This window comes from Mesoplodon bidens (assembly GCF_964165515.1).
Source record: "Mesoplodon bidens genome assembly, chromosome: 4".
Lineage (NCBI taxonomy): Eukaryota > Metazoa > Chordata > Mammalia > Artiodactyla > Ziphiidae > Mesoplodon > Mesoplodon bidens.
Window position 1 is genome coordinate 173,132,896 of NC_138160.1, and position 22,463 is coordinate 173,155,358.

The following is a 22,463-nucleotide window of genomic DNA, read 5'->3' on the forward strand; positions in this document are numbered from 1 at the left end:
AAAACTTTTGGAACAAGGTATATTGAGTATATGCTGTGTGTGTGCCTGTCTGCATGTGCCTGCACGTTTCCATGTGTCTGTGTGTCTGCGTGTTTCTGTGTGGGACTGCAGGTCTCCTCATGTCTGTGTGTCTCCATGAGCATCATGTGCCTGACTCTGTCTGCACATATGTGTCTGTGTGTGTGTATGCCTCTGTGTGTGCACACACAGGCACATATGAATAAATAACTGCATAATTACCTCTGAGTTGGTGGGGGATGAAGTCCCAGAACAGCTCTCCCACATTGGTTTTAGTGGATTAGCACATGCTCCAGGAGCCCATGTGATGGAAGGCTTGCTTCCATGGAGTGGCCACCAAAGGTGATGGAGACACAACCTCCTCCTTCTGGGCCCAGTTCCATGGGAAGGAAGTTTGTGTGAGAGAATCTTGAATGTATAGAAACATTGCATAACATTACAAACGTACCTGACATCATAGGAAGACATGAAACTTGACAGCAGCTCATGGTTGGCATTGCTCCTCAGGGCATGCGTGGCCAGAAAGTTCTTCTGACGGCCCTTGGAGCATGGGCTTCCAGAGTCAAACACTCTAGCTGGGTCTGCAAGTCAGAGTTTTACCTGAAAATAACCTCCTTTTCCTTATGTAGATTAAAAAGTAACTAGGGAAGAAAACAATTTTTCCAGCATAAATTTCCCCTCTTCTTTCCTCTCACAAAGAATATCTGCTAAAATAGTTTTGAGAATATCACCACGAGGTATACTAAAAAGCAAGCATCAGTTCTGGAGGGGAGGTGTACAGGCTCCCACCCTGCAGGGCACCTGGTGAGAATGTGTCTGCACAGTTACTACTGCAAACAGTTCTTCAGGACCAGTTATTATCATAGGAATTAATGGTTAATGGTTAATCCATAAATAAGATGAGAATTGCAGTTGAAGGACAATCCCAGAGAGGAGATCATGGATTTAAAGCTTGATTTCAAATCAGTCTAATGATATACTTACTACTATGTGTTTCAACTGTGACTTTTACCATGGTAGTCAAGGAAGAGGCTGTTTTATGGTCTCTGCTACAATTTATTTTGTTGGTTTTACAGGAAATTTAATGTTTTGTTTTTAAGTTTGCATTGCAATATCAAGACACTGATCCAGAAGCTCCAGGGAAGGCAAACTTGTGTTGCAAAGCTCCACACAGATGCTTGCATTTTTAATTATAAATCAGAAAAGTTAGTAAGAAGCACCCAGAACTTGCAAGGACCCTGGAGCCATCCCTAATCTATGCAGACATTTAGTTCCAATGTTTGTGGGTCACGGAAGAACCAGGAGGGTTCCAGAACTGCAGCATGCAGTTAGTACCTTAAAGAAGGACCCCAGACAGCTCTGCATGGGAGGTGGTGTGTGGGAAAAACCTATTTCTGCCGTGAACTCTTCAGCTTGCCCACATTCATCCAGAGATATGACAAAAGTAGGTATTTACATGCCCTTTTGGCCTTGGCCTAGCCTCTCGAGGTGACTCCACCCAGTATCCTGGTTTGTTTCCTCCTCCACAAGCCAGAGTTTCCTAAGCTTTTTTCCAGTTTTAAGCATTCCATATACATGTTTTTATTTTAAGCCAGCATGATCCTTTCTGAGAGAAAGTAAACACAAACCATTAATTAGTTGCCCCTCATTATTTGCAGATTCTGTATTTGTGAATTTTTCTACTTTTTAATTTTGATTTCCTTAAACTCTTTGAAACTCATTTGGCCTCTTTCAGTGAAGACCTGAAAATACAGGACTAGAGTTGGGGAGAAACGCCTGACCTCCTGGGCAGGATGGTTTGGCCCAGAGGGTAGACTCAGAGGTTGTCTGCCCTATGCTCCTTCTCAGGGTAAGACTTTGGCTCTCACCACAGCGGGGCCCTGGGCTGCCTAGGGGATGGTTCACTCTCCTTCTGCAGAGCCTCAGCTTCCCTTCCCTTTGTCAGGGGGTGGGGATTAAACCAGGAGCCTCTCTTCCTCCTAAACCCTCCTCAGCTGCCTCTCCTTGAGCTCTGTGCAGTATCGTTCCCGAGCCAGGCTTAGGAGGGGAGGATGGACAGCAGCCTCCCTTTCCTCAGTGGAAAGTTGGCCCAAAGTCTTCCTCTGGCTGTAAAAAGGCGCTGCGTACACTGCAGTGGGGAGTGGGACCAACAGCAACTGGGGAGGATGGGGTCCAAGAGATGAGGCCATGAGGGTCCCACTGCCCCTTGGAGTGAGGAGCTGGGTGTGGGCCCACCCACGGGAGTCACCGTCCCTGTCTGGAGCCCGGGCCTAGGTGAGCTGGCGTAGCTGTCTCATGCACATTTCCTTCTCCCATCCTTGGCTCTCAGCCGGCCAGGAGCCAAAGCTGGGCCAGCTAGGAGTGGCACCCCACCCTGGGGGGCAGGAGGGTGGGGTGATACCAGGGAAGATGGTGATACCATTCTCTGCTGGTCTGCAGAGAACTTGGGGTGCCACAACTCCTGTCCTTCCAAGAGAAATTCTGTGTCTGACCCAGCTTCCTCAGCTCTTCCCAGAGTCCAGAGCTCGACCCAAGTTTCCCTGGGTGGTGCATTAAGAACAGGGCCCCTGGTGTCCGGTGGGGTGTTGGGCTGCTCAAAGCCAGCAGCAGATGGGCCGAAGGGAGCCCCGTGGCTGTGCACATCCTGCGCCCTTCCCAGCTAGTCCTCCTTGGAGTGCTCTGATGAGCGTGTGGTCCCTCTCCCACGGAGGGAGGAAGCAGTGGAGGTGGAGGTGGGAGAGCACAGGAAACTAGTGTAGTATGCCCCCACAAAGGATGCGTGTGCCTTGCTTATTTGAGAAACACAGGTGGGAGGTTTTAGCGCTGTGAAGCCACTTTGGCTAATGAATTTCTTTACCGCTGTGCCTTTTCAGAGGGACCATGTGGACCCTGCATTCACTAGGGTTCCTCAGGTCCCAGGACAGGGAAGTGACATCCTAATGTTCATGCCAAAGTCCCACATCCTGGGAAACTCCTCCCTGGGGTGTGAAAGGTCCAGGGTGTGTGACTGAAGCAGAAGACTGGGAGAAGAGTAAAAAGTTCGTATGGTGGCCCCAAAACTTGATGAAAGCAGTACTGTTTGGTGTCCACTGGATAGGGCACAGATTGCTGGTCTTCCATAGTTACTGGGCGCTGTGACCTGTGACTCACACTGGTGGGCCACTCAGATGGAGTGATGTAGTCCAAGGACTGCTGTGCTCTGTGCTGAGGTGGTACTAATGAACATGTGCATGGGGAGTGCACAGACTATGAAGAAGAGAATGATGATTACTAGTGCCAGTACAACCTGGCTGTCACCAACAGGAAGGCTTCAACATCAGACGGAAGGACCACACACCTGGATGGGAAGCCAGAGCCCACACACAGCACATGTATCACACGCTGGACCTGGAGTGGGCAAGGAGCAAGGGTTGACCACACACGTGGAGACCAAACTCAAGTCCCCCTGAGACGACAACACCTCTGCCCCAGACACAGGTTTCCATCTCCCTAAGGGACACCAATGCGCAGCTGACAGTAGTGGCTGCTAAGTGTCTTGGGCACGCCACCCGAACGAGCACCATTCCCTCACCCGCCGTGGCTGAGAATACTCACACTTCCTAATTCAGATGTTGCGACTAATGTACTGTGGGTGGTAGAGGGGAAAGTCTGGAGCAGACAGCCTCAGATCCACCCTTGCCCAGGGCTGCACAGCTTCTTTGGGCGCCACTGCCTGACGACAGAACAGAACATGGCTGACCTCGGCTATTAGGAGGCAGAACTCCTTGTCCTGCCACAGGGCACCCTGGTCCAGGCTCCCAACCCACCCAGACCCTCTCACACACCCATCCATGCACACACACTCACACCCCAACCCCTTCACGTGCACATAGGTCCCACACCCAAATCCATGTACATACTCATGCACACATTGATTCACATCCACACACTCACACAAATCCTAAAACCACATGCACACACACTGACACACACACCCAAAGCCTTGCACACACATATACGCACACCCATGCACATACACAGTCATGCACACCAAAACCCACAAACATACCCATGCACACACACCTCTAAATCCACCCACATACCCTCCATCACACACGCCTGACCCCACACCCAATACACACACACACACACACACACACACTCACGTACGTACACCATTGTCCCATGATGTGTCTTCACCCAGGCTCAGGAACACTGACAGCAACAGCACCAAGGGAGCCTGGTGGGCTACAGGTCAGAACACTCTCTCCCACTGGCTCCTCTGCCCTAGAGCCAGGCTAGCCCTCTCTCTTCCACCCCACAAGGCTGTTCCTGCTGCACCCTTAGACACCCCAGGCATGCATCCCCTGACCAAACCCAGCTCTGGAATCGGGAGGGAGAGAGGCCGGCCCTGGGCAGGGCTCCGGGTTAGTATCCTGTGCAAATCCTGGTGACCAAGGCCTGAGGAGCTGAAGGTTAGGGACTGAGGAGGCCGCGGGTCTGGTCAGAAAGTGGGACCCTAAGGATCTACTGTACAGCTCAGGGAACTCTGCTCAATGTCATGTAGCAGCCTGGATGGGAGGGGAGTTTAGGGGAGAATGGATACATGCATACGTATGGCTGAGCTGCCTGGCTGTGCACCTGAAACTATCACAGTGCTGTTAATCGGTGATACTCCAATATAAAATAAAAAGTTAAAAAAAAAAAGTAGGTAGGACGCTCATCAAGGAGCAGGGAGCCTCCCATGGTCTGCTGATATCTGCCCAAGCTGAGGGCGGCCTATGTGCAGACACACTTGTCCGGAAGGCTCCACGGTGTGTGCAGGTACCACTGTATCACCTCAGTTATTGTTTTCAGAACACCCGTCAGGGTTTCACCCCGTCTCCCTGTCTAGGCGTGGTGCCTGGAGGGTGTGGGTCCTTTGCTCCCCCCACCCTGATGCTTACCAAAGACAAGCAGCTCACAGTGCACCCCTTCCCACCTTCCACACACCCCAGATTCCAGCTGCTGGGAGATGCCACCTGAGCTCTGCACCAGCTGCACCCTGCCCTGTCGCCTGTCCCCTCCACTTGGATGCCCTCCCCCTGTCCGTGTCCAAATTCCCTGCCATCTGACCATTGCCCAGCCCACTTCTGCCTCGCTGTGGCTATAAGCTCACTCTCACATCTTCCCAGGGGTCCGGAGGCAGGGGTCCAGGCAAGCCCACACTCAGAGGTGAGTGTGCTCAACAAATGAATGAGCAAAATACTTCCCGCACAAAATTTTATCTTGATCCTTTAGCACTATACAGATAGCAGGGCTGTATTAAAATAGGCCTCAATCTGTATCTCATTTTTATCAGACTCTGAACATAAGGAAAGAATTAAGCTTTGAAGGAGGTATCATTTCCAAATCCAAGCAGACTTTTGTTTTGGAACTTTCTCCCTTGAAAATTACTGAAAGCCAATACTGACAGGCATGCTTTACTTCTGAAATTGCAGAGTAATTTATTTATTTATTCAGGCCATGTGCTCGCTGGGATGGCATCTGGAGATAAACATCTGCTTTTGGTGAGAGTCTGCGATTTAGTCATGCCAAGTACACAGCAACTTCAGTCGTACAAATGCACAAAATGTCCGGCCCTCTTTCTAAAATAAGAGACCGGTCAGAGGCGGGTGCCAAGTGTGGAGTCCTTCCACAAGGACCGCCGACACCCTCCTGCATGACTGTGCTTGTCCCAAGCAATGGGGCCTTCTTCTTTACAGGAAGGGGCCTTAGGAACGCCCACCCCTCCCTCTCCCCAGGACGCTGCCCAGGCCCTCTGCTTTCTCCTTCCTCACTCCCACCACGCCATGCTCACCACTCCCCTGCTCGGAGACACACCCAAGCTGGAGGCTTGAGGTTTAGGGCAATAAAAATAGCTTTTCCCAGCGGCGTACCCCTCAGGAGCCCTCCCCTATGCCATCCAACTGGACTTCATGTAGCCATGACCCTAAATGGGGTTTGGTGCCAACTGTGTGCCAGGCATGCCCTTATGGGTATAAATGTGCCCACTTGACCCCTGGCAGGTCCCACTGGAAGGGTGGAGGAACCCAGCTGCACGTGGGTATAGCTGATGCACCTAGACCCTAATGGGGGCTCCAGTATCACCTCTGGGCCTGCTTAGGGCTCACCCTGAATGCCAGCATGCTGCAGCCACCTGTCCTATCTCCCCAGGGGGAGTGGGGGCCAAAACCAGAGAGCACAGACTGGGGCCTTGTCTCTGCTTCCTCTGCCAAGCACCCTCCTACAGGTGGGCCCCTCCCCACAGGGTTCCTGCAGCCCTGGTGCAAAGAGGAGAGAGAAGACGGTAGTCCGAAGGGCCTGCCACCTGGAGAACCTGCATCTCTGTCTCCCAGAGACTGACTCCCTGGCAATTTCCAGAAAGGTTCCCAGGCACTGGACAGGTGAGCTTTGCTCCGTGCAGTCAGTCGATTCATCACAAGATCTGTCAACAGCACTGAGAACTTCACCCAGAACTTCAGACGCCCTGGCTTGTTCTCCCCGTTCTGTTTCAATCAGAGGGAGCTTCCTAGTGCCCTGGGTGCTATCAGAAGATCTCTGCCCCACTTTGGGCCTCGGCCCCTCTCTCCATGGATGCTGAGCCCTTCCAAGGCAGGGACTGCCTCTCTTCCCTCCCAGAAGCTGAGGGGTGTTTGTTGAACAAGGTGCTGATCTCAGTGCTGGCCGGGAGGGCCAGACTTGTCTCAGGCCCAAACACGAGCAATTTGAGTTAGCGACCCTCTTGTAACAAGCAGGTAGGAAGGCGGGTTTTTGAACCACAGCATTACATGCTGTTACATGATGGACAGGTCCCTATGGCAGTTTCTCCAAAAAAAGCACAGTCACTGAGAGTGCCCTGGTTCCTGGAACACCTCCAGTGATAGGAGCTCACCACCTGTGCTCGATGACTGTCAGAAATGCTTGATGTCTACTGCACTGAAATGCCGTGGGAAGGAACTAAATTCAAGGGGATCCTGCTTTCAAACAGACAAGATTCAAGCCCCAGAGGGCAGGGTGCTCTGGACTTGCTCTCCAATCAGGCAGAGCCAGCTCCCCATCGGAAACACTGTCTCGCCAATCCATCCACAGCATGCAGAGTGCTGAGGGACCCCACATGGAGCAGGGGGAGCTCCGTAGAGGCCTCACCCTGCAGGTCTGCATCTCTTCCTGCTGTCCTCTCCCTTTGTACTGCCCTTCTCTTGGCGTGAGCTGCACCCACAAACAGCAGCAAACCCTGATGTCCCCTCTCAGACCCTTACTCACACCCCTGGTCACCGGCAACTGGGCAGTGCCCTACTCGCTATATGGGGATCCTGGGTCCACAGTTACCTCTTGTCTGTCCTGACTTTACTGCTGGAAACACTGTGCACCACAATAGAAACCATTAAACTAAAAACACACCGAACATGTGGAACAAATAGGAACATTTCTGTGGATGGGGCTGGTGTCCAGCTGGCCATTTTCATTGGAAGTCCCCAGCTGTACCTCCCTGGCCCGCTGCAGGTTCTGGTCTGGCTGTCACTCTGAAAATAGGCTGCTAGAACCATAGCAAGAGGTTCCTTTTGAGATGACAAAGGCAGCTGGTCACCTCGCCCTCCAGGCCAAGAGGGTGAGGGGGTTTCTTCCCCATAGCTGCAGCCCTCGTGATTGGCTTCATTGTGCTCCTTCCGTCTCCTCGAACGTGTGAAGGAGAGGAAGGGGACTTCTCGCAGGCCCTCAGCACTAACAGCCTCCTGGAACAGGAATGGCTTCATAAAGCCCTTTCTTCACGCTCTCCTGGCTCCTGAAGCCAGTGTGAGGACATCTCACAGCTGTCAGGGGTGGGGGCGTCTCACGGATAAGCAGAGAGGAAGTAAGCCTGGGCCAGGGGCTCTGCCTGGTTGTGACTGTGGATCTTCAGAATCCACATGTTATAGGTGCAGAAATGAACCTTCAAAGGTGGGAAGTAACTTACTGAAGTCCTACAGACAGCAAGGAGAGCCAGCACTGTGGGTCGATGCATCTACTCCTTGTGGGTGAGCAATGAGGGCCGGGCCGCAGCTTTCCTGGATGCTGGAAACAGAGAGGGGCAGATCCTAAGATACCCTCAAAATTCCTGCCCTGGTGTACACACAGCCTCTCCCAGTTATTTGATCAAACACTAATAAGGTGCTGTTGCAAAGCGATTTTGCAGATATATAGAATCAAAGTCCCAGATCAGTGGACCTTAAGATAGGAAGATAACCAGGTGGGCCTGACCTAATCACATGACTTCCTTTAAAAGTAGTTTTCTCGGGCTTCCCTGGTGGCGCAGTGGTTGAGAGTCCGCCTGCCGATGCAGGGGACACGGGTTCATGCCCCGGTCCGGGAAGATCCCACATGCCGTGGAGCGGCTAGGCCCGTGAGCCATGGCCACTGAGCCTGCGCGTCCAGAGCCCGTGCTCCACAACGGGAGAGGCCACAACACTGAGAGGTCTGCGTACCACAAAAAAAAAAAAAAATAAAAAGTAGTTTTCTCCAGCTGGTTGCAAAGGGAGAGTCCTAGGCTCACAGCATGAGAAGGATTTGGCCTCTGCTGCTAGTGTGAAGATGGAGGGGCCATGTGGCAAGGAACATGGGTGACCTCCAGGGGCTCAGAGCAGCGCAGCTGACAGCCAGAAAGGAAATGAGGACCTCAGTCTCACTGCTGCAAGGAGCTGAATTCTGCCAACAACCTGGATGAGCTTGGAGCCCCAGATGAGCCCAGATGAGGACGCAGCCCAGCCAACACCCTGATTTCAGAATTCTGGCCTCCGAAACTATGAGAGTAACTTTCTGTTGTTTCAAGCCACCTAGTTCGTAGTACTCTGTTATGGTCCCGGGAAACAAATACAGATTCTATTACCCAGGAGTGGGGTGCCACTGCAACAAATACCTAAAAATAAGGAAGTGGCTTTAGAATTAGGTAATGCCTTGAAAAGTTTTGAGACACGTGATAGAAAAAGCCTAAACTGCCTTGAATAGACTATTAGTAGAAATATGGATGTTAAAAACTCTGCCAGTGAGTGCTCAGAAGGAAATGAGTAACATGTTATTGGAAACTGGAGGAAACTTATTATAAAGTGGCAGAGAACTCAGCTGAACTGTATTCTACTGTTGGGTGGAAAGCATAGCTTGTAAATGAACACAAAGAGATAGATTTCTACGCAAAGTTTTGAAGGTGTAGCCTGGTACCTCCTGGCTGTTTATAGTAACATTTGAGAGGGAAGAGATAAACTGAGGAAGGAACTGTTAAACAGAAATGATGAGCACCTGATGATTTGGGAAATTCTCAGCCTGTTCAGATAGCAAAAGAGGCTAAAATTAGGAGATTCATGGTTGGCAAAGTGTGCACTGGTGAGAAAGCCAACAGCGTGGCTGAAGAGATTAAGGGTGTGACCTCATGGATGCACTCAACCATCTCAGCAGAAGCCAGGAATAGAGATGGGGTTACCCAGGAAGCATCGGATCTTCTTGTCTATGGTGTGGATCCCTATGATAAACACAGGAGACCCACAAGTTTTTTGAGAATGTTAAACAGCAGAAACACTGACAGCTTAAACTGAAAGGGATGGAGCGAAAAAACGGCTGTTGGACTTCTGAAATTCTACAGGCAGCAAACAGGCTGATAGAAGCTACTGAGCTGTTGACATGTTCTATCCTTCAAGAAAAAGGAAGAATGACTCCAAGAGTGGAGTTGGGCCCAGAGGGCAAAGCCTTGAATCACAGAGGATTATTCTCAGGTCTTGAAACTGCAAGGACTTTGCTGGATTTTAGTATTGCTTGGGACTGGAGACTGCGTTCATTCCTTCCTTTACCTCCCTCTCTCCTTCCCTCCTTTCCCTGCTTTCTTTTTTTAAGTAGTCTTTCTTTCTTAGAGCAGATTTACACAGCAAAATTGAGCGCAAGGTATAGAGACGGTACTCCCTGTCCCTACATACACAGAGTGTCTCCCACTACCAAAATCCCACAACAGAGGGGTACATTATGTTATAATCGATAAGCTCACACTGACACATCATTATCACCCAAAGTCCATAGTTTAGATTAGGGTTCACTCTTGGTGTTATATTCTATGGGTTTTGACAAATATAACCATTATTATATTTGTATCATACAGAATAGTTTCACTGCCCTAAAGACTCTCTGTGCTCTGCCTATCCATCCCTTTCTCCCTTCAGTCCCTGGAAACCATTGGTCTTCTTACTGTCTCCACGGTCTTGCCTTTTCCAGAACATCATATAGTTGGGATCGTATACTATGTAGCCTTCTCATATTGTTTTCTTATACACATTTAAGGTTCTTCCATGTCTTTTCATGACTTGATAGTTCATTTCTTTTTAGTGCTGAGTAACACTCCATTGTCTAGATGCTCCGCAGTTTATTTGTTCATTCAGTCCTTTGGATAACTCCTCATCAGGTATGTCTTTTGCAAATATTTTCTCCCATTCTGTGGCTTGACTTGTCATTCTCTTGACAGTATCTTTCACAGAGCAGACAATTTAAATTTTAATGAAGTCCAACTTATCAGTTATTTCTTCCATGGATCATGACTTTGGTGTTGATCTAAGAGGCAACACTATACCCAAGGTCATCTAGGTTTTCTCCTATGTTATCTTCTTCTAGGTATACTTTCATGTTTTACATTTAGGCCTATGATCCATTTTGAGGTAATTTTTGTGAAGGATGTAAGGTCTGTGTCTAGATTCATATTTTTTATTTTTTGCATGTGGATGCCCAGTTGTTCCAGCACCATTTGTTGAAAAGGCTATATTTGCTTCATTGTATTGCCTTTGCTCTTTTATCAAAGATCCATTGACTATATTCATGTGAGTCTACTTCTGGGCTCTCTATTCTGTTTCACTTGTCTATTTTTTCACCAATACCACACTGTCTTGATTACTATAGCATTATAGTAGTCTTGTAGTCAGGTTATGCTCTGGCTCTGTTCTTCTCATTCAATATCAAGTCACCTATTCTGAGTCTTTTGCCTCTCCAGATAAACTTTAGAATCAGTTTGTTGATATCCACACAATGATTTACTGGGATTTTGATTGGAATTGCATTGAATTTATAGATCTAGTTGGGAAATACTGACATCTTGATTATATTGAGTCTTCCTATCCATGAACATAGAATATTTATTTAGCTCTTCTTTGATTTCTTTCATTAGTATTTTGTAGTTTTTCTCATAGAGATCTTGTACATATTTTGTTAGATTTCTACCTAAGTATTTCATTTGGAGGGGTGCTAATGTAAATGACATTGTTTTTAATTTCAAATTATACATGTTCATCAACGGTATATAGGAAAGTGACTTTTGTATATTAAGTGACATTGTATCCTGCAAATTTGCTGTAATTGTTTATTAGTTCCAGCAGGTTGTTTGGTTTTTTTGGTCAATTCTATCAGATTTTCTACATAGACAATCATATTCTCTGCAAGCATAAACAGTTTTATTTTTTCCTTCTCAATCAGTATACTTTTCTTTTTCTTATCTTATTGCATTAGCTTTCAGTACAATGTTGAAAAGGAATGGTGAGAAGGAACACCCTTGTCTTGTTCCTGATCCTAGCAGGAAAACTTCTAGTTTTTCACCACTATGATATTTGCTGTAGATTTTTTTGTAGATGTTCCTTATGAAGTTGAGAAAGCTCCCCTCTGTTCCTAGTTTGCTGTTTTTATCATGAATGAGTATTGGATTTTATCATATGCTTTTTCTACATCTATTGATATGATCATGTGATTTTCCTTCTTTAGTCTGTTGATGTGATGGACTATATTGATTTTTGAATGTTGAATTAGCCTTGCAAACATGGGATAAATCCCACTTGGTCATTGTGTGCAATCATTTTATGCATTGTTGATTTGGTTTGCTAATATTTTGCTGAGGGTTTTTGCATCTATGGTCATGAGAAATATTGGTCTGTAGTTTTCTTGTAATGCCTTTGTCTGGTTTTGTATTAAGGAAATGCTGGCCTCCTAGAATGAGTTAGGAAGTTTGCCCTGTGAACTCACTTCTTTAATTGATCCAAGAAGGGTTGTTCATTTTCAGTTTGTTCAGTTTTGAAATTGTTGTTAGGATGGAGTAGCGACTTCCCAGCTCCTCACATGCCAGACAGGAAACAGGAACTCTGGTGACCCTTCCTAACTTCCATTCCCCCTCCCCTCCCCCAACCTTTTGGAGTAGGAACAGTCTGTCATGTATCACATGCTTGTCCCACCACTGTATTTTGGAAGCAATTTGTTTTCTGGTTTCACAGATCAGAGATGGAGAGGAATTTTGCCCCAGATGGACCATACCAAGAGTCTCACCAATACTGGATTTAGATGATTCAGATGATGAAATCAGAGCTGATGATATTTAGATGAGATTTTGGATGAAGAGCTGTTATATAATGGGTTGAGACTTTTGGAGATGTTGGGATGGAGTGAATGTATTTTGTATGCAGGATGAATGTGAATTTAGGAGGAACAGCAGGCAGACTATGATAGGCTGAACTGTTGCCCTCAAAAGATATGTCCAATCCTAATTCCAGGAACCTGTAAATATGACCTACTTGGAAAAAGTGTCTCTACATGTGCAGTTAGGTTAAGAATCTTGAGATGAGCAGATCATGTGGGATTACCTGGTAGATGCTAAATCCACTGACAAGTGTTCTTATAGGAAAGAGGCAGTGGGAATTTTGAGACAGACACACAGAAGAGGAAGAGGTAATGCAAAGATGCAGTGGAAATGGAGAGGCATAGCCTCAGAAAGTGGAAAGGTGAAAGAATTCTCCCCTAGAGCCTCTGAGGAGAGCAGGGCCCTGCCAACACCTTGATTTCAGAATTCTGACCTCCAGAATTGTGAGAGCTTAAATTCTGGTGTTTCAAGATACCCAGTTTGTCGTATTTTGTTATAGCAGCCCCAGGAAGGTCATACACCTCCATCTGCTCTTTTGTACAGTTTGCAGCCAGGCCAGGTGATGGGGAGACCCTACTCCATGCTGTAAGGTCTGGTAAGAGTGAAGGGCTGGGTGATGGGGAGACCCCACCCATGCTGAGGTCTGTGGACCCTGAGGGCAGAGTAACAGGGAGACCCCACACATGATGATGTTCCTGTGCTGGGCAGTGTGACAAGGGAGAGCTGAGCAAGCAAGAGTGGGTGGAGCTGTGAGCAGCCTCAGGCTAGCTTATGATGCCAAGAGGGCAGAGTGCTTACTTCATAGCACCCAGAGGTCAGAGTGGGCTTGAACAAGATGCAATGGTGTCTTTCCTCATGACCGCACACTCCAGCAAGCACACAGAATGAGTGAGGCTCCAGGTTCAGGTACCTCCTGATTTGGGGTTAAGCTGGAGGGATCAGGACAGTGAGTGTCCCAGAGGGCATCTCACCGCCTCCCCAGCTACTGCTGCAAACCCCCTCTGTGACCCTCCTGCACCAAGGCAATGTCCTACATGAACAAGCCAATTGGTAAGAAAGGTGGTCTGAAAGTTTAGCAGACAGCTACTGCTTCCGAAAAGAAACCAGTTTTCTATGAGGTGGGGCATAAATGGGTGGGTTTGGATCTGTAAGTAACCCTGGCTCATCCAGACCACACCAATGACCTGGGATACTTTCCCTTCTCCCCACAGTCCTTCCTGTGGGTTTGCTCCTGTTGGGCAGTCAGGATCTCAGCAGCCCCCAGAGGCTTGAGTGTCGACCCTAGGTGGGAGTTAGGTGTTTGTTTCCTTGTCCATAAGAAATGTAAACAGAGCTCCCCTCTGGGGAGTTTCTGTAAGCACTCAGAGCAAGGCAAGCACACATGAACAGATTTGAGTGTTTGATTCACAGATGACCCACTTACTGGGCACTTGGGAATGGGACCCCTGGCCTTGCCCTCTGACCCATCCCTATCATCTTCATTCCCATGCTGTGCATCTCAATGCTGCCATCACATTAGGAAACAAACTGCTCTCTAGAGCATCATTTCCATTGGAAAATGCAGCGCAAGGTCCAAACAACTACACCCAAGGGACTTCACAAGGCTGTGCATTCTCTGCTTGTCCTCACCTTCCATGGTGTGGAAGCCCAATGGCTGCACCCCACCTCCCACCCCTTTCCAAGGCATCTGCCCTGAGCCTCTAAAAAGGGGCCAGCCTCAATCTCTCAGCACCAGCTCCATGGGCCAGGCATGGGAACAGAACAGCCACTGCTGATGGGTGGAAGCAGCCTAAGAGTGTGGAGGAAGAGGCATTCTGGGACATCTGTGAGGCCCTGACCCTCCTTCATGTACAGCTGGGTTTCTGCACCCTGCCCTTTACTCACTCTAGGAAACATGCCCTAGATCTCCCTAACCCTCCGACCTCTCCCAAAGGGATGGGGGAAGTGAGTTGCCCATTCCCTAGCTCACACCTGCCTCCCCAGGGTGAGACAAAGGGGCAGAGGTTGTGATAGGTGTTAAGAGTCAAATCCAGAGGGCTCTGAGGAACAAGTGCTGCTTCAGACCTGGTGGGAGAACATGTTGGACAGCTAGTGCAGCACCAGTGCCCCCCAGGACAGTAGCCACCCATGATGGTAAGGCCTGGACATGGTTGCCTAACCAGCGAGAGCCCAGGACATGAGTCAGGCCCACAGAACACAGCCTTGACCATGGTCCTGCTCATAGCTCCCCACCCCTGCAGCCTGGGTCTCCTCACCTGGACACTGCATGTGGCCCCTGAATGGCTCTCCTGGGCTGGCGAGCAGCTCCTGCTGTCTCTGAATCTATGCCTTTCCCACTCTGTCTGTGCCGGTCTACTTCTCACTGAGGAAGCTGAGGGATGAGACTGAGCAGTCCTTCTGGGAAGCAGGACCACCCTAGCTGAAGGACCAACCCTGTGACTTTTCACTTTCAAAATGAATCAGGGAAAATTACCTCCTGGGCAAACCCACTGCTGTTCTAAGTTTCCAGATGGGTGCCAAAAGCTTGAGATATTATTTGGCTGTGGAAATCAGTTGCAAATGTGAAAACTGATTACAATTTGCAAGTGCTTCAAGTTTTATTCAAACCCATAGCTAATAATTAAACTGGGAGCAGTGAGAGGGGAGAGGGCTCCTCACAGGTGAGGCCAGTGGGGCCTTGGAGGCACCTGCTTGTCGTGTGGTCTCATGCCAGGGTTGATGCCCCAATCAATACAACTGTCTCCAAGAGGCCATTTCATCAAACCCAAAACCAGAGCCCCCACCCCAACTGACTGCATATAGTTGAGTTTCCTGTGTTATTTGAAAATGTCTCAAGGATTGACTTTTTTTTTTTTTTTCTGCGGTGCGTGGGTCTCTCACTGTCGTGGCCTCTCCCGTTGCGGAGCACAGGCTCCGGACGCGCAGGCTCAGCGGCCATGGCTCACAGGCCTAGCCGCTTCGCGGCCATGTGGGATCTTCCCAGACCGGGACACGAACCCGCGTCCCCTGCATCGGCAGGCGGACTCAACCACTGCGCCACCAGGGAAGCCCTCAAGGACTGACTTTTGTTTTTTCCTCTCTCCTAAAATGTGTGTGTGTGTGATTTTGGGCCTCCAGAGAAGATCACTTGTGGAAACCAGTATCTGCCATTTCCCATCTCACTCCTCTCTCTCTCCAGTTCCCCATTTCTGCCTTTAAAAGGAACAGGACTGACTTTGTGCCATCAGTGCAGGCTTTGAGGCTCTGAACAGCTGAGCACAGTCAGGAAACAAGGTGGTAGCCTATGACCAGTACGTTTGCTGTAAGCATCTTTGCTGCAAGCATTTCGGTCACACAACTAATTGGCTGTACGGCAATTGTGCCATAAAAGGTAAAGTAACTAATTCACAACAGTCTTTGAGAGCATTAATTATCGATTCTTTAGCTAATTTAGATATGGCAGCTTGTTCTCTAATGCTTTCTTTACCAAACTTATGCAATATTAGAAGGAGGGAAAAGAAGAATCTGGGACCTCCTATCCTTCACAAAAATAAATGGTTATGTGATTCCTGATGAGCGTAAGTTTCTTGAAAATGGTGAAATGTTTTTGCTATTTGATAGAGGAGTACATGATGTAACCAGAATTTTGGCATTTGGCACAGATCTTGCTTAGATGATTTGGTTAAATATAAGGACTGGACATGTGATGGAACATTTAAATGTAGTCCAGATATGTACTACCAGGTATACACAAGAAATATATTGATAAGAAATAGCATCCTTCATCTGTTATTTTACTTCCAGAAAAACCTGAAGAGACAACAGATTTTTTTATATCGTAAAGAACTTACAACTGACATTAGATCCTGAATCCTTAATGACTGACTTTGAGAAAGGAAGCATCATCACTTCCTCTAAGTTATACCCAAATACAACTATAACCATGAATCTACACACATTTTAATTGCATTAAAATATTTTTAGTATTTTCATTTTTCCACAATAAAATCTTTTAAAGATTTTGTCATTAATTTTTCATGTTTCATTATGCCATTTTTGTCTTTTTCATTATGCCCTTTTTATTTTTTATGGCAAAAATGTCCAGAACCCTCCCAGCCGCAACGCTAGACTCAGCTTTGGCCACCAGCAGCAGTGGCATGTGAAGAGCTCAGGCCATGCTTGAGTTTGGGGCTGAGGAAGGAAGTAAGTTGCCCTCCAGGACAGACAATGCTGGACATCTTTATGTGAAACCTCAAAAGGCACACACCCACCTGGGCAGGTGACTACAAAGCCCTGCGGTCTGTTCTCCTATGGCCTGCAAGCTAAGGACATGTCTGATTTTCAAATGGTTGAACGAAGAAAATCAAAACAAGAATAACATTTCAGGACACATGACACATGAAATTCTAATCTCACAGGTAGTTTTACTGGAACATAGCACAGCCATTTGTTCACAACAGACACCATACGGCTTGAAAGATGAAGTATTTTCTACCTGACCCTTTATAGAAAAAGTCTCCTGACTTCTGCCCTAAACAAACAAAAGGATCAGCCATGTTTGATGAAATGTCAAAGCAGTTTCATTTCAGCTCAATATTGGTCTCACAGCTGCATCAGATGTGGGTCTTGTATTCTGCCCACCTTTACAGAGTGTAGAACTGAGCTCAAAGGGTTACATGTTTTAGGAAGTACAAACACCTTACGGGGTGACAACAAACTAACATAATCCCCTCATAATTCCCTCAGTCACAGGCTAAACAGCGGCAAATAGAGTTTGGGACTCATGTGGGTGAGCCTGACCCCACACATAAACCCAATGTCAATGTTAGAGGACACACTCCACATCAGGAAAGTAAAAAACAAAATAGGAGACACAGTAGGTCCTGATCCAAACACCAGCGATGATGATGCCAACAGGCTCAGTGTGCCCTTCCTGTCACTCTCCAGAGGGTCTACTCACCTGATGGGATCCACTGGGTTCTAGCCATCGTGGCACTTACCACCTGGGCTGCCTGAGGATGGCAGGAGAGATCACCAGCTTACCTGCTCATCTCCTTCCCCTGGTACTGCTTCTAGGAGCATCAAAATATCTGTTCCCCTTCGTGTCCTTCCCATGTCTGAAGTGTGGAGGCAGAGTCAGTACACTGTAAGTTGAGGGAGCAATGGGAGGTGGAATTAGTGCACCTGGGGTGGGGAATCAGTGTGCCGTGGGAATCAGTGCCTGGTGTTATACGGTTCCTGGCAATTTTGTTTCAGCCTTGGTGACTAACAGTTTGGCACATGGATTTTCTGCTACTGGAAGGGGTTAAGGTTAAAAAAGTTAACTCTGGGGCCAAGGTTAAAAAAAATAGCATAAAGTGGCCCTTGATGGCTTTTTTTTTTTTTTTTTACACTCTAAGTCTCCACATAGAAACAGACCATAGTCTCTATCAATTTAACTATTCATGGGAGAGAAAAGGCCCGGAGAATAATCCTCTAACAGTACAATGTCTTCTGTACCACACACCTTCATGCCCAGAGTGTCTGGGCTTTATGCATCCCCAGGTGATGGATTAGGAGAGCGTGAGGCCCAGAGAGCTCAGGGCTTGCTCCTGGCGAGGGATCACCAACGGAGTCCTGGCCCCCTGCTTTCCAGAGGCCTGTTAGCAGCCGAGGTGTGTACGGCCCTGATGCCACACGAGTGCTGGGTGGTATCTGTTTTCAGGACAAGTAGAGGCAGGCTGGCTGCTGGAGGCTGCACTGGGAACTCTTGAGCAGTGCCCACCTGGATTCAGAACAGCGTCATGAGTGGGACAGATTCGTTTTCATCTCAGCTGTTCAGGGCTCTCTAGAGCTACATGTAGAGAGAGAGCAGGTCTGGTGGCAGTAAGTCACCTGGCCTGCGGATCTTCCCCTTCTGCTCATTAGAAACATTTGGGTAATGTACATACCCTCAGAGACTCGGACTGAGGGGTCTGGGATCAGCGCCCGCGCGCGTGTGTGTGTGTTTGTATCTTCTGAGTTCCTGGCATGAGCCCAGTGTGTGGCCACGGTGAGAACCACATACTCTACCTCAGGGGAACTCACTCTTCATGGGCTGCTGTGAGAAGCTACAGTATTTGGGCACAGCCTGCACACCTGCACTTGCCCTGTGCCCAGGGCACGAGCTGCCTTTCCTCCAGCATCCCTCCAAGTTCCCTAGGGACGTGATCCAGCTGCCGCTGCCTCTAGGCATGAGCTCTCAATAACTGTCCTTGTTGACACATCTTCACACCTGCCGTGTCCTCCCTGACCTCCCTGTCATCAAGCACTAGAAGGGGCTGCATGGGGCTCAGACCCCCTGGAATGAGCATGAGCTCCAAGAGCTCCATCACTTGATGTGCCAGGAAAGGTCAAGAGCAAACTGCTCACATACTGCATTAGCGTGAGAAACCTTGAAAGAACAGGTCCACTTCTCATTTTGGAGGTTAGTAAGTACAAACCAAGTAAGACAAACAGAGATTAGGAATATAATATACCAAATTGCAAAACAGGGAAGAATTGAAAGACCCTTATGAACATTACTTTCTAAAAGTGCTACTTTCCATGTCTTTTTGGAATGGGTCAGCTACGACAAGGCTAGGCATCCCTAGGTGACCCAAAATTCATACTCACTGGGAACCACTGAATGTGACCTTATCTGGAAATGGGGTCTCTGTAGATGTCATCAAGGTAAGGATCTCAAGATAAGATGACCTTGGATTAGGATGGATCCTTGTGAGAGAGAGGAGAGGGAGATTTGAGACACAGAAACACAGGAAGATGGCCACATGACAATGGAGGCAGAGATTGGGGTGATGTGGCCACAAGCTCAGGGATACATGGAGGTACCAGCAACTAGAAGTGGCAGGAATGACCCTCTCCTAGAGTCTCCAGAAGGAGCACAGCCTGCCTACACCTCGATCCTGGACTTGTGGCCTCCGGAAGTGCATTCCTATTGTTGTAAGCCTCCTGTTTGTGGTACTCTGTTGGGGCAGCCCCAGAAAACTAACACTGCATGTGTGAATTAATTCTTAAAACGATCCAGGACTTAGTATGCAAGTGGAGTGGTGCAGCAGGGCAGCACAGGGCTTGAGGGCGCCATCCCAGGAGGGCTGTAGGAAAGGCGCTTCAAAGTAACATCTCTACAAGGTCTAAATGAGCCTCTGTGCAAGGTTCTTTGGGATGCTATTTCAAAGCAGTCTGGAGGTGGCGTGTGGTGAGAATGGGGGGAGGTCACCCACTTCTCTACTTTCCTCTGTCTCCCCATGAGGGGCTCTCCCAGGGACACACTAAGATACCCAAAACCAAGCAAAAAGCAGCATCAATGCATAGCTTCCAAAAATATTCTAAAGCTAGCATTTCTCTTTTGTTTCCGGGTAGAAATGGGGCAAAAAAGCAAAAATTAACACTTTTTAAAATAGGTGCAGTATGTACTATTTTCATGTTTGACTAAAAACTGAGCAGTGAAAATATTTCAGGTGCTTATAGGATGACCTCGAGGTATGCTTTGGTTAGAAATTACAATACAACCAAAAAGAAACTGAACTGTCCACCAAAGAAAAATGGAACAAAGTGAAGGCAGTGGGGTCTGTGCTGAGCAGCCCATGTAGGAGAGGCAGGCTCAGACCTGAATGTGATCCTGGAGAAGAGATTTTGCTGACATAGGATATGCCTGCAGTGTTCATCTAGGCAGAGGGTTAGAAATAAGTAGATTTCTTTCACAGAGACTTAAACCGACCTTTTTATGCTTATCAAGAATGGAAAATGGATGAAAATGCAGCTAGTTGTGCCACTGGAGACCTGGGGTTGTGGACAAGCAAAGTGGTCCCTGAGTGCTGGGTGCAGCCCACCCTCAGAATGAAGAGCCGCCTTGCTGTCGTGGCCACCTCAGTAGGGCTCAGCCCATGTGTGAATGCGTGTGTGCTCCTGACTCCACAAGCAGCCCGAGAGGGCCTTGGGAGGAAGTGGCTCGCTGTATTTGCAGGCAGGAACTCCTCTCCTCCAGCTGCACTTTCAGGTCCCTGAAAGATAATCCCTTGGTGGCGGCCACAATCACCCCAAGCTAAGCTGCTCACAGCCGTCAACAGCAGCCCTTCACCCTGAGGCAGTTGTGCACCTCCCGGGGCAGGGCGCTTGGAATGACTTCCTGGGGTCTTCATCTCAAAGGAAGCATGCAGGAGTTGAGAACAACATACTCAGAGAAGTGATTCTCAACAAAAGCAGTCACCTCTATGCTTTCTTGTCCTTCTAGGTCAGTTTTTTCACTCGTCGATTATGCTTGTCAATGGTTAAGGTTGTCCGGTCCACAGCTGCAGCGATGCCATCCAAGGCCTCGTCTTGTCTCTCCAGCTCTGATTCGGCATCCAATGCGAGATCTTTTAGTTTCCTCAGGATCTGCAAGGGAAGCACAAATGATAGGAGGGGTGCCTTTTCTTATACTCTCAAAAACAGACAATATATCTTTCTGTTATTTTTACAGTACTTAAGAAAATTTGTAAGTCAATGGGAATGATGAACACTCTGAGCACAGAGCCAGAGCTTGCAGCTCTGACCCTGGGTTTGGGTCTCAGCTCTGCCACTTTCTGGCACTGACCTTCAGCGAGCTAGAGCTGTTGGAAGATGACGTATCTGCTCGCTGGCCCTGCTCCAGGCCGTAAGCAAGGAGACTGACCACACAGCCCCAGGAGATGCACCCCTGCGGCACTGCTGTTTCCAACCCACGGTTTGCTGTTTCACCAACCCTGACAGCCTTGCTGGGAATGTTACCACATCCATGTGGAATTCCTGCAAACAGTAGCGGCACAGGGCAGAATCAGGGATCTGGATCCTACAACTCAGATCTGAGTTCCAGCTCTCACCCAATCATTGTTTTCATTACCTTTCTGCATCCAAGTGCCTAACTGCAGACTGAAGCTGGAAAAACAAAATTTAAGAAGAAAGGCAAAACACTTTTTTGTCTATATGTTTGAAATATTTCGCATACAAATACAAAAGGCAGAACAAAACACAGCACAGATAACCCAAGGTGATGAAGCAGTTACACAACATAACCCCGTGGGCCCACTGAGAAAAACTGAGAGACGGCGGGGTTCTGTGGAGAGGCAAAAAGATATCTGTGGGCGCAGACATGTGGAGGACACTCAGAAATGCCATAAACACACAGTGATGCCACAGGGGAGGATGGCGCCCACAGCGTGGAGGGCTGCTCCAGCATGGCTAGACCAAGGGAGCCGACCAGCCTGGATGGCAGTCCCTCATCCCCATTTCTGTGACTCATGTCATACTTCATACAGTTTCATAAACTAGTTAAGAGCAGCATTGTATTACAATTCTATTGGGACTAGTTGCATTGTGAAATGTACTTTAATTACATACTTACTGAACCTGGGTTTAAAAATTTAATATCCCCAAGCCGATACAAAAAGACATGATTTTAAGAGAAATCTTAATGACCAACTACTTGCAGCAAATGTTAATACCTCTCCTCTTTTAGGGAAAGTTTCAGATCATTGGTTAGGTCAAGAAAAAGGAACTGCAGAATCTGAATTATTAAGATGAGCCCTTGGTGCCCTGCTTACTAACTCCCAGTGGATTAACCTGCCTATAGATCCATTCAAAGTCCTTTATCACACAGGGATGGATGTTACTAGTGAACAGCCTGGGTGACCACCTCAGAGGACCCCAAGTGCAATCTATTGATAATATATCATACTCCACACTGAAATCCCACCCCATGCCCCCAGAGGTCCCACCAGGTGACACAGGCAAGAAAGCTCTAGGTTCCACAGGTGGCCTGGGACAATCCTGAGCAGTGCTACTGCCGGGAAAGGAGGCCACACCTCAAGAGTAAACTGTACCCGTGTGGTGTCTCAGAAGGCGTAATAGTACCCACGAGGTCAAATGGAAGCAGCTCTGTGCTTAGAATCAAAAGGAATGCCTGACCACCTGGCCCAGCACCCACTGCCTGGGAGAACTGCTTCATCTGATTAACAAGAAACAATAAAGGCAGGGAGATGGCCAGGAGGATAATAAGATCAACTCCTGCCCTAAGAATGGTGAGGCT

General features: G+C 48.1%; 1 protein-coding gene across 7 annotated transcripts in view; it reads right to left on the reverse strand.

Moving 5' to 3' along the window:
* Nucleotides 1-849: 849 nt before the first annotated feature.
* Nucleotides 850-22,463, reverse strand: part of SNAP47 (synaptosome associated protein 47) — a 78,562-nt gene continuing 56,948 nt past the window's right edge. For 2 of the 7 annotated variants that reach the window (XM_081233690.1, XM_081233694.1), the window contains one exon: nt 16,174-20,794. In XM_081233690.1, coding sequence (XP_081089816.1) covers nt 20,648-20,794 — 147 coding nt within the window. In that variant the 3' untranslated portion in view covers nt 16,174-20,647. Of the gene's footprint in view, nt 3,406-6,791; nt 8,071-16,173; nt 20,795-22,463 lie in introns of those variants that run through there. The other 5 variants (XR_014015807.1, XR_014015808.1, XR_014015809.1 and 2 more) reach the window with 5 other exon arrangements.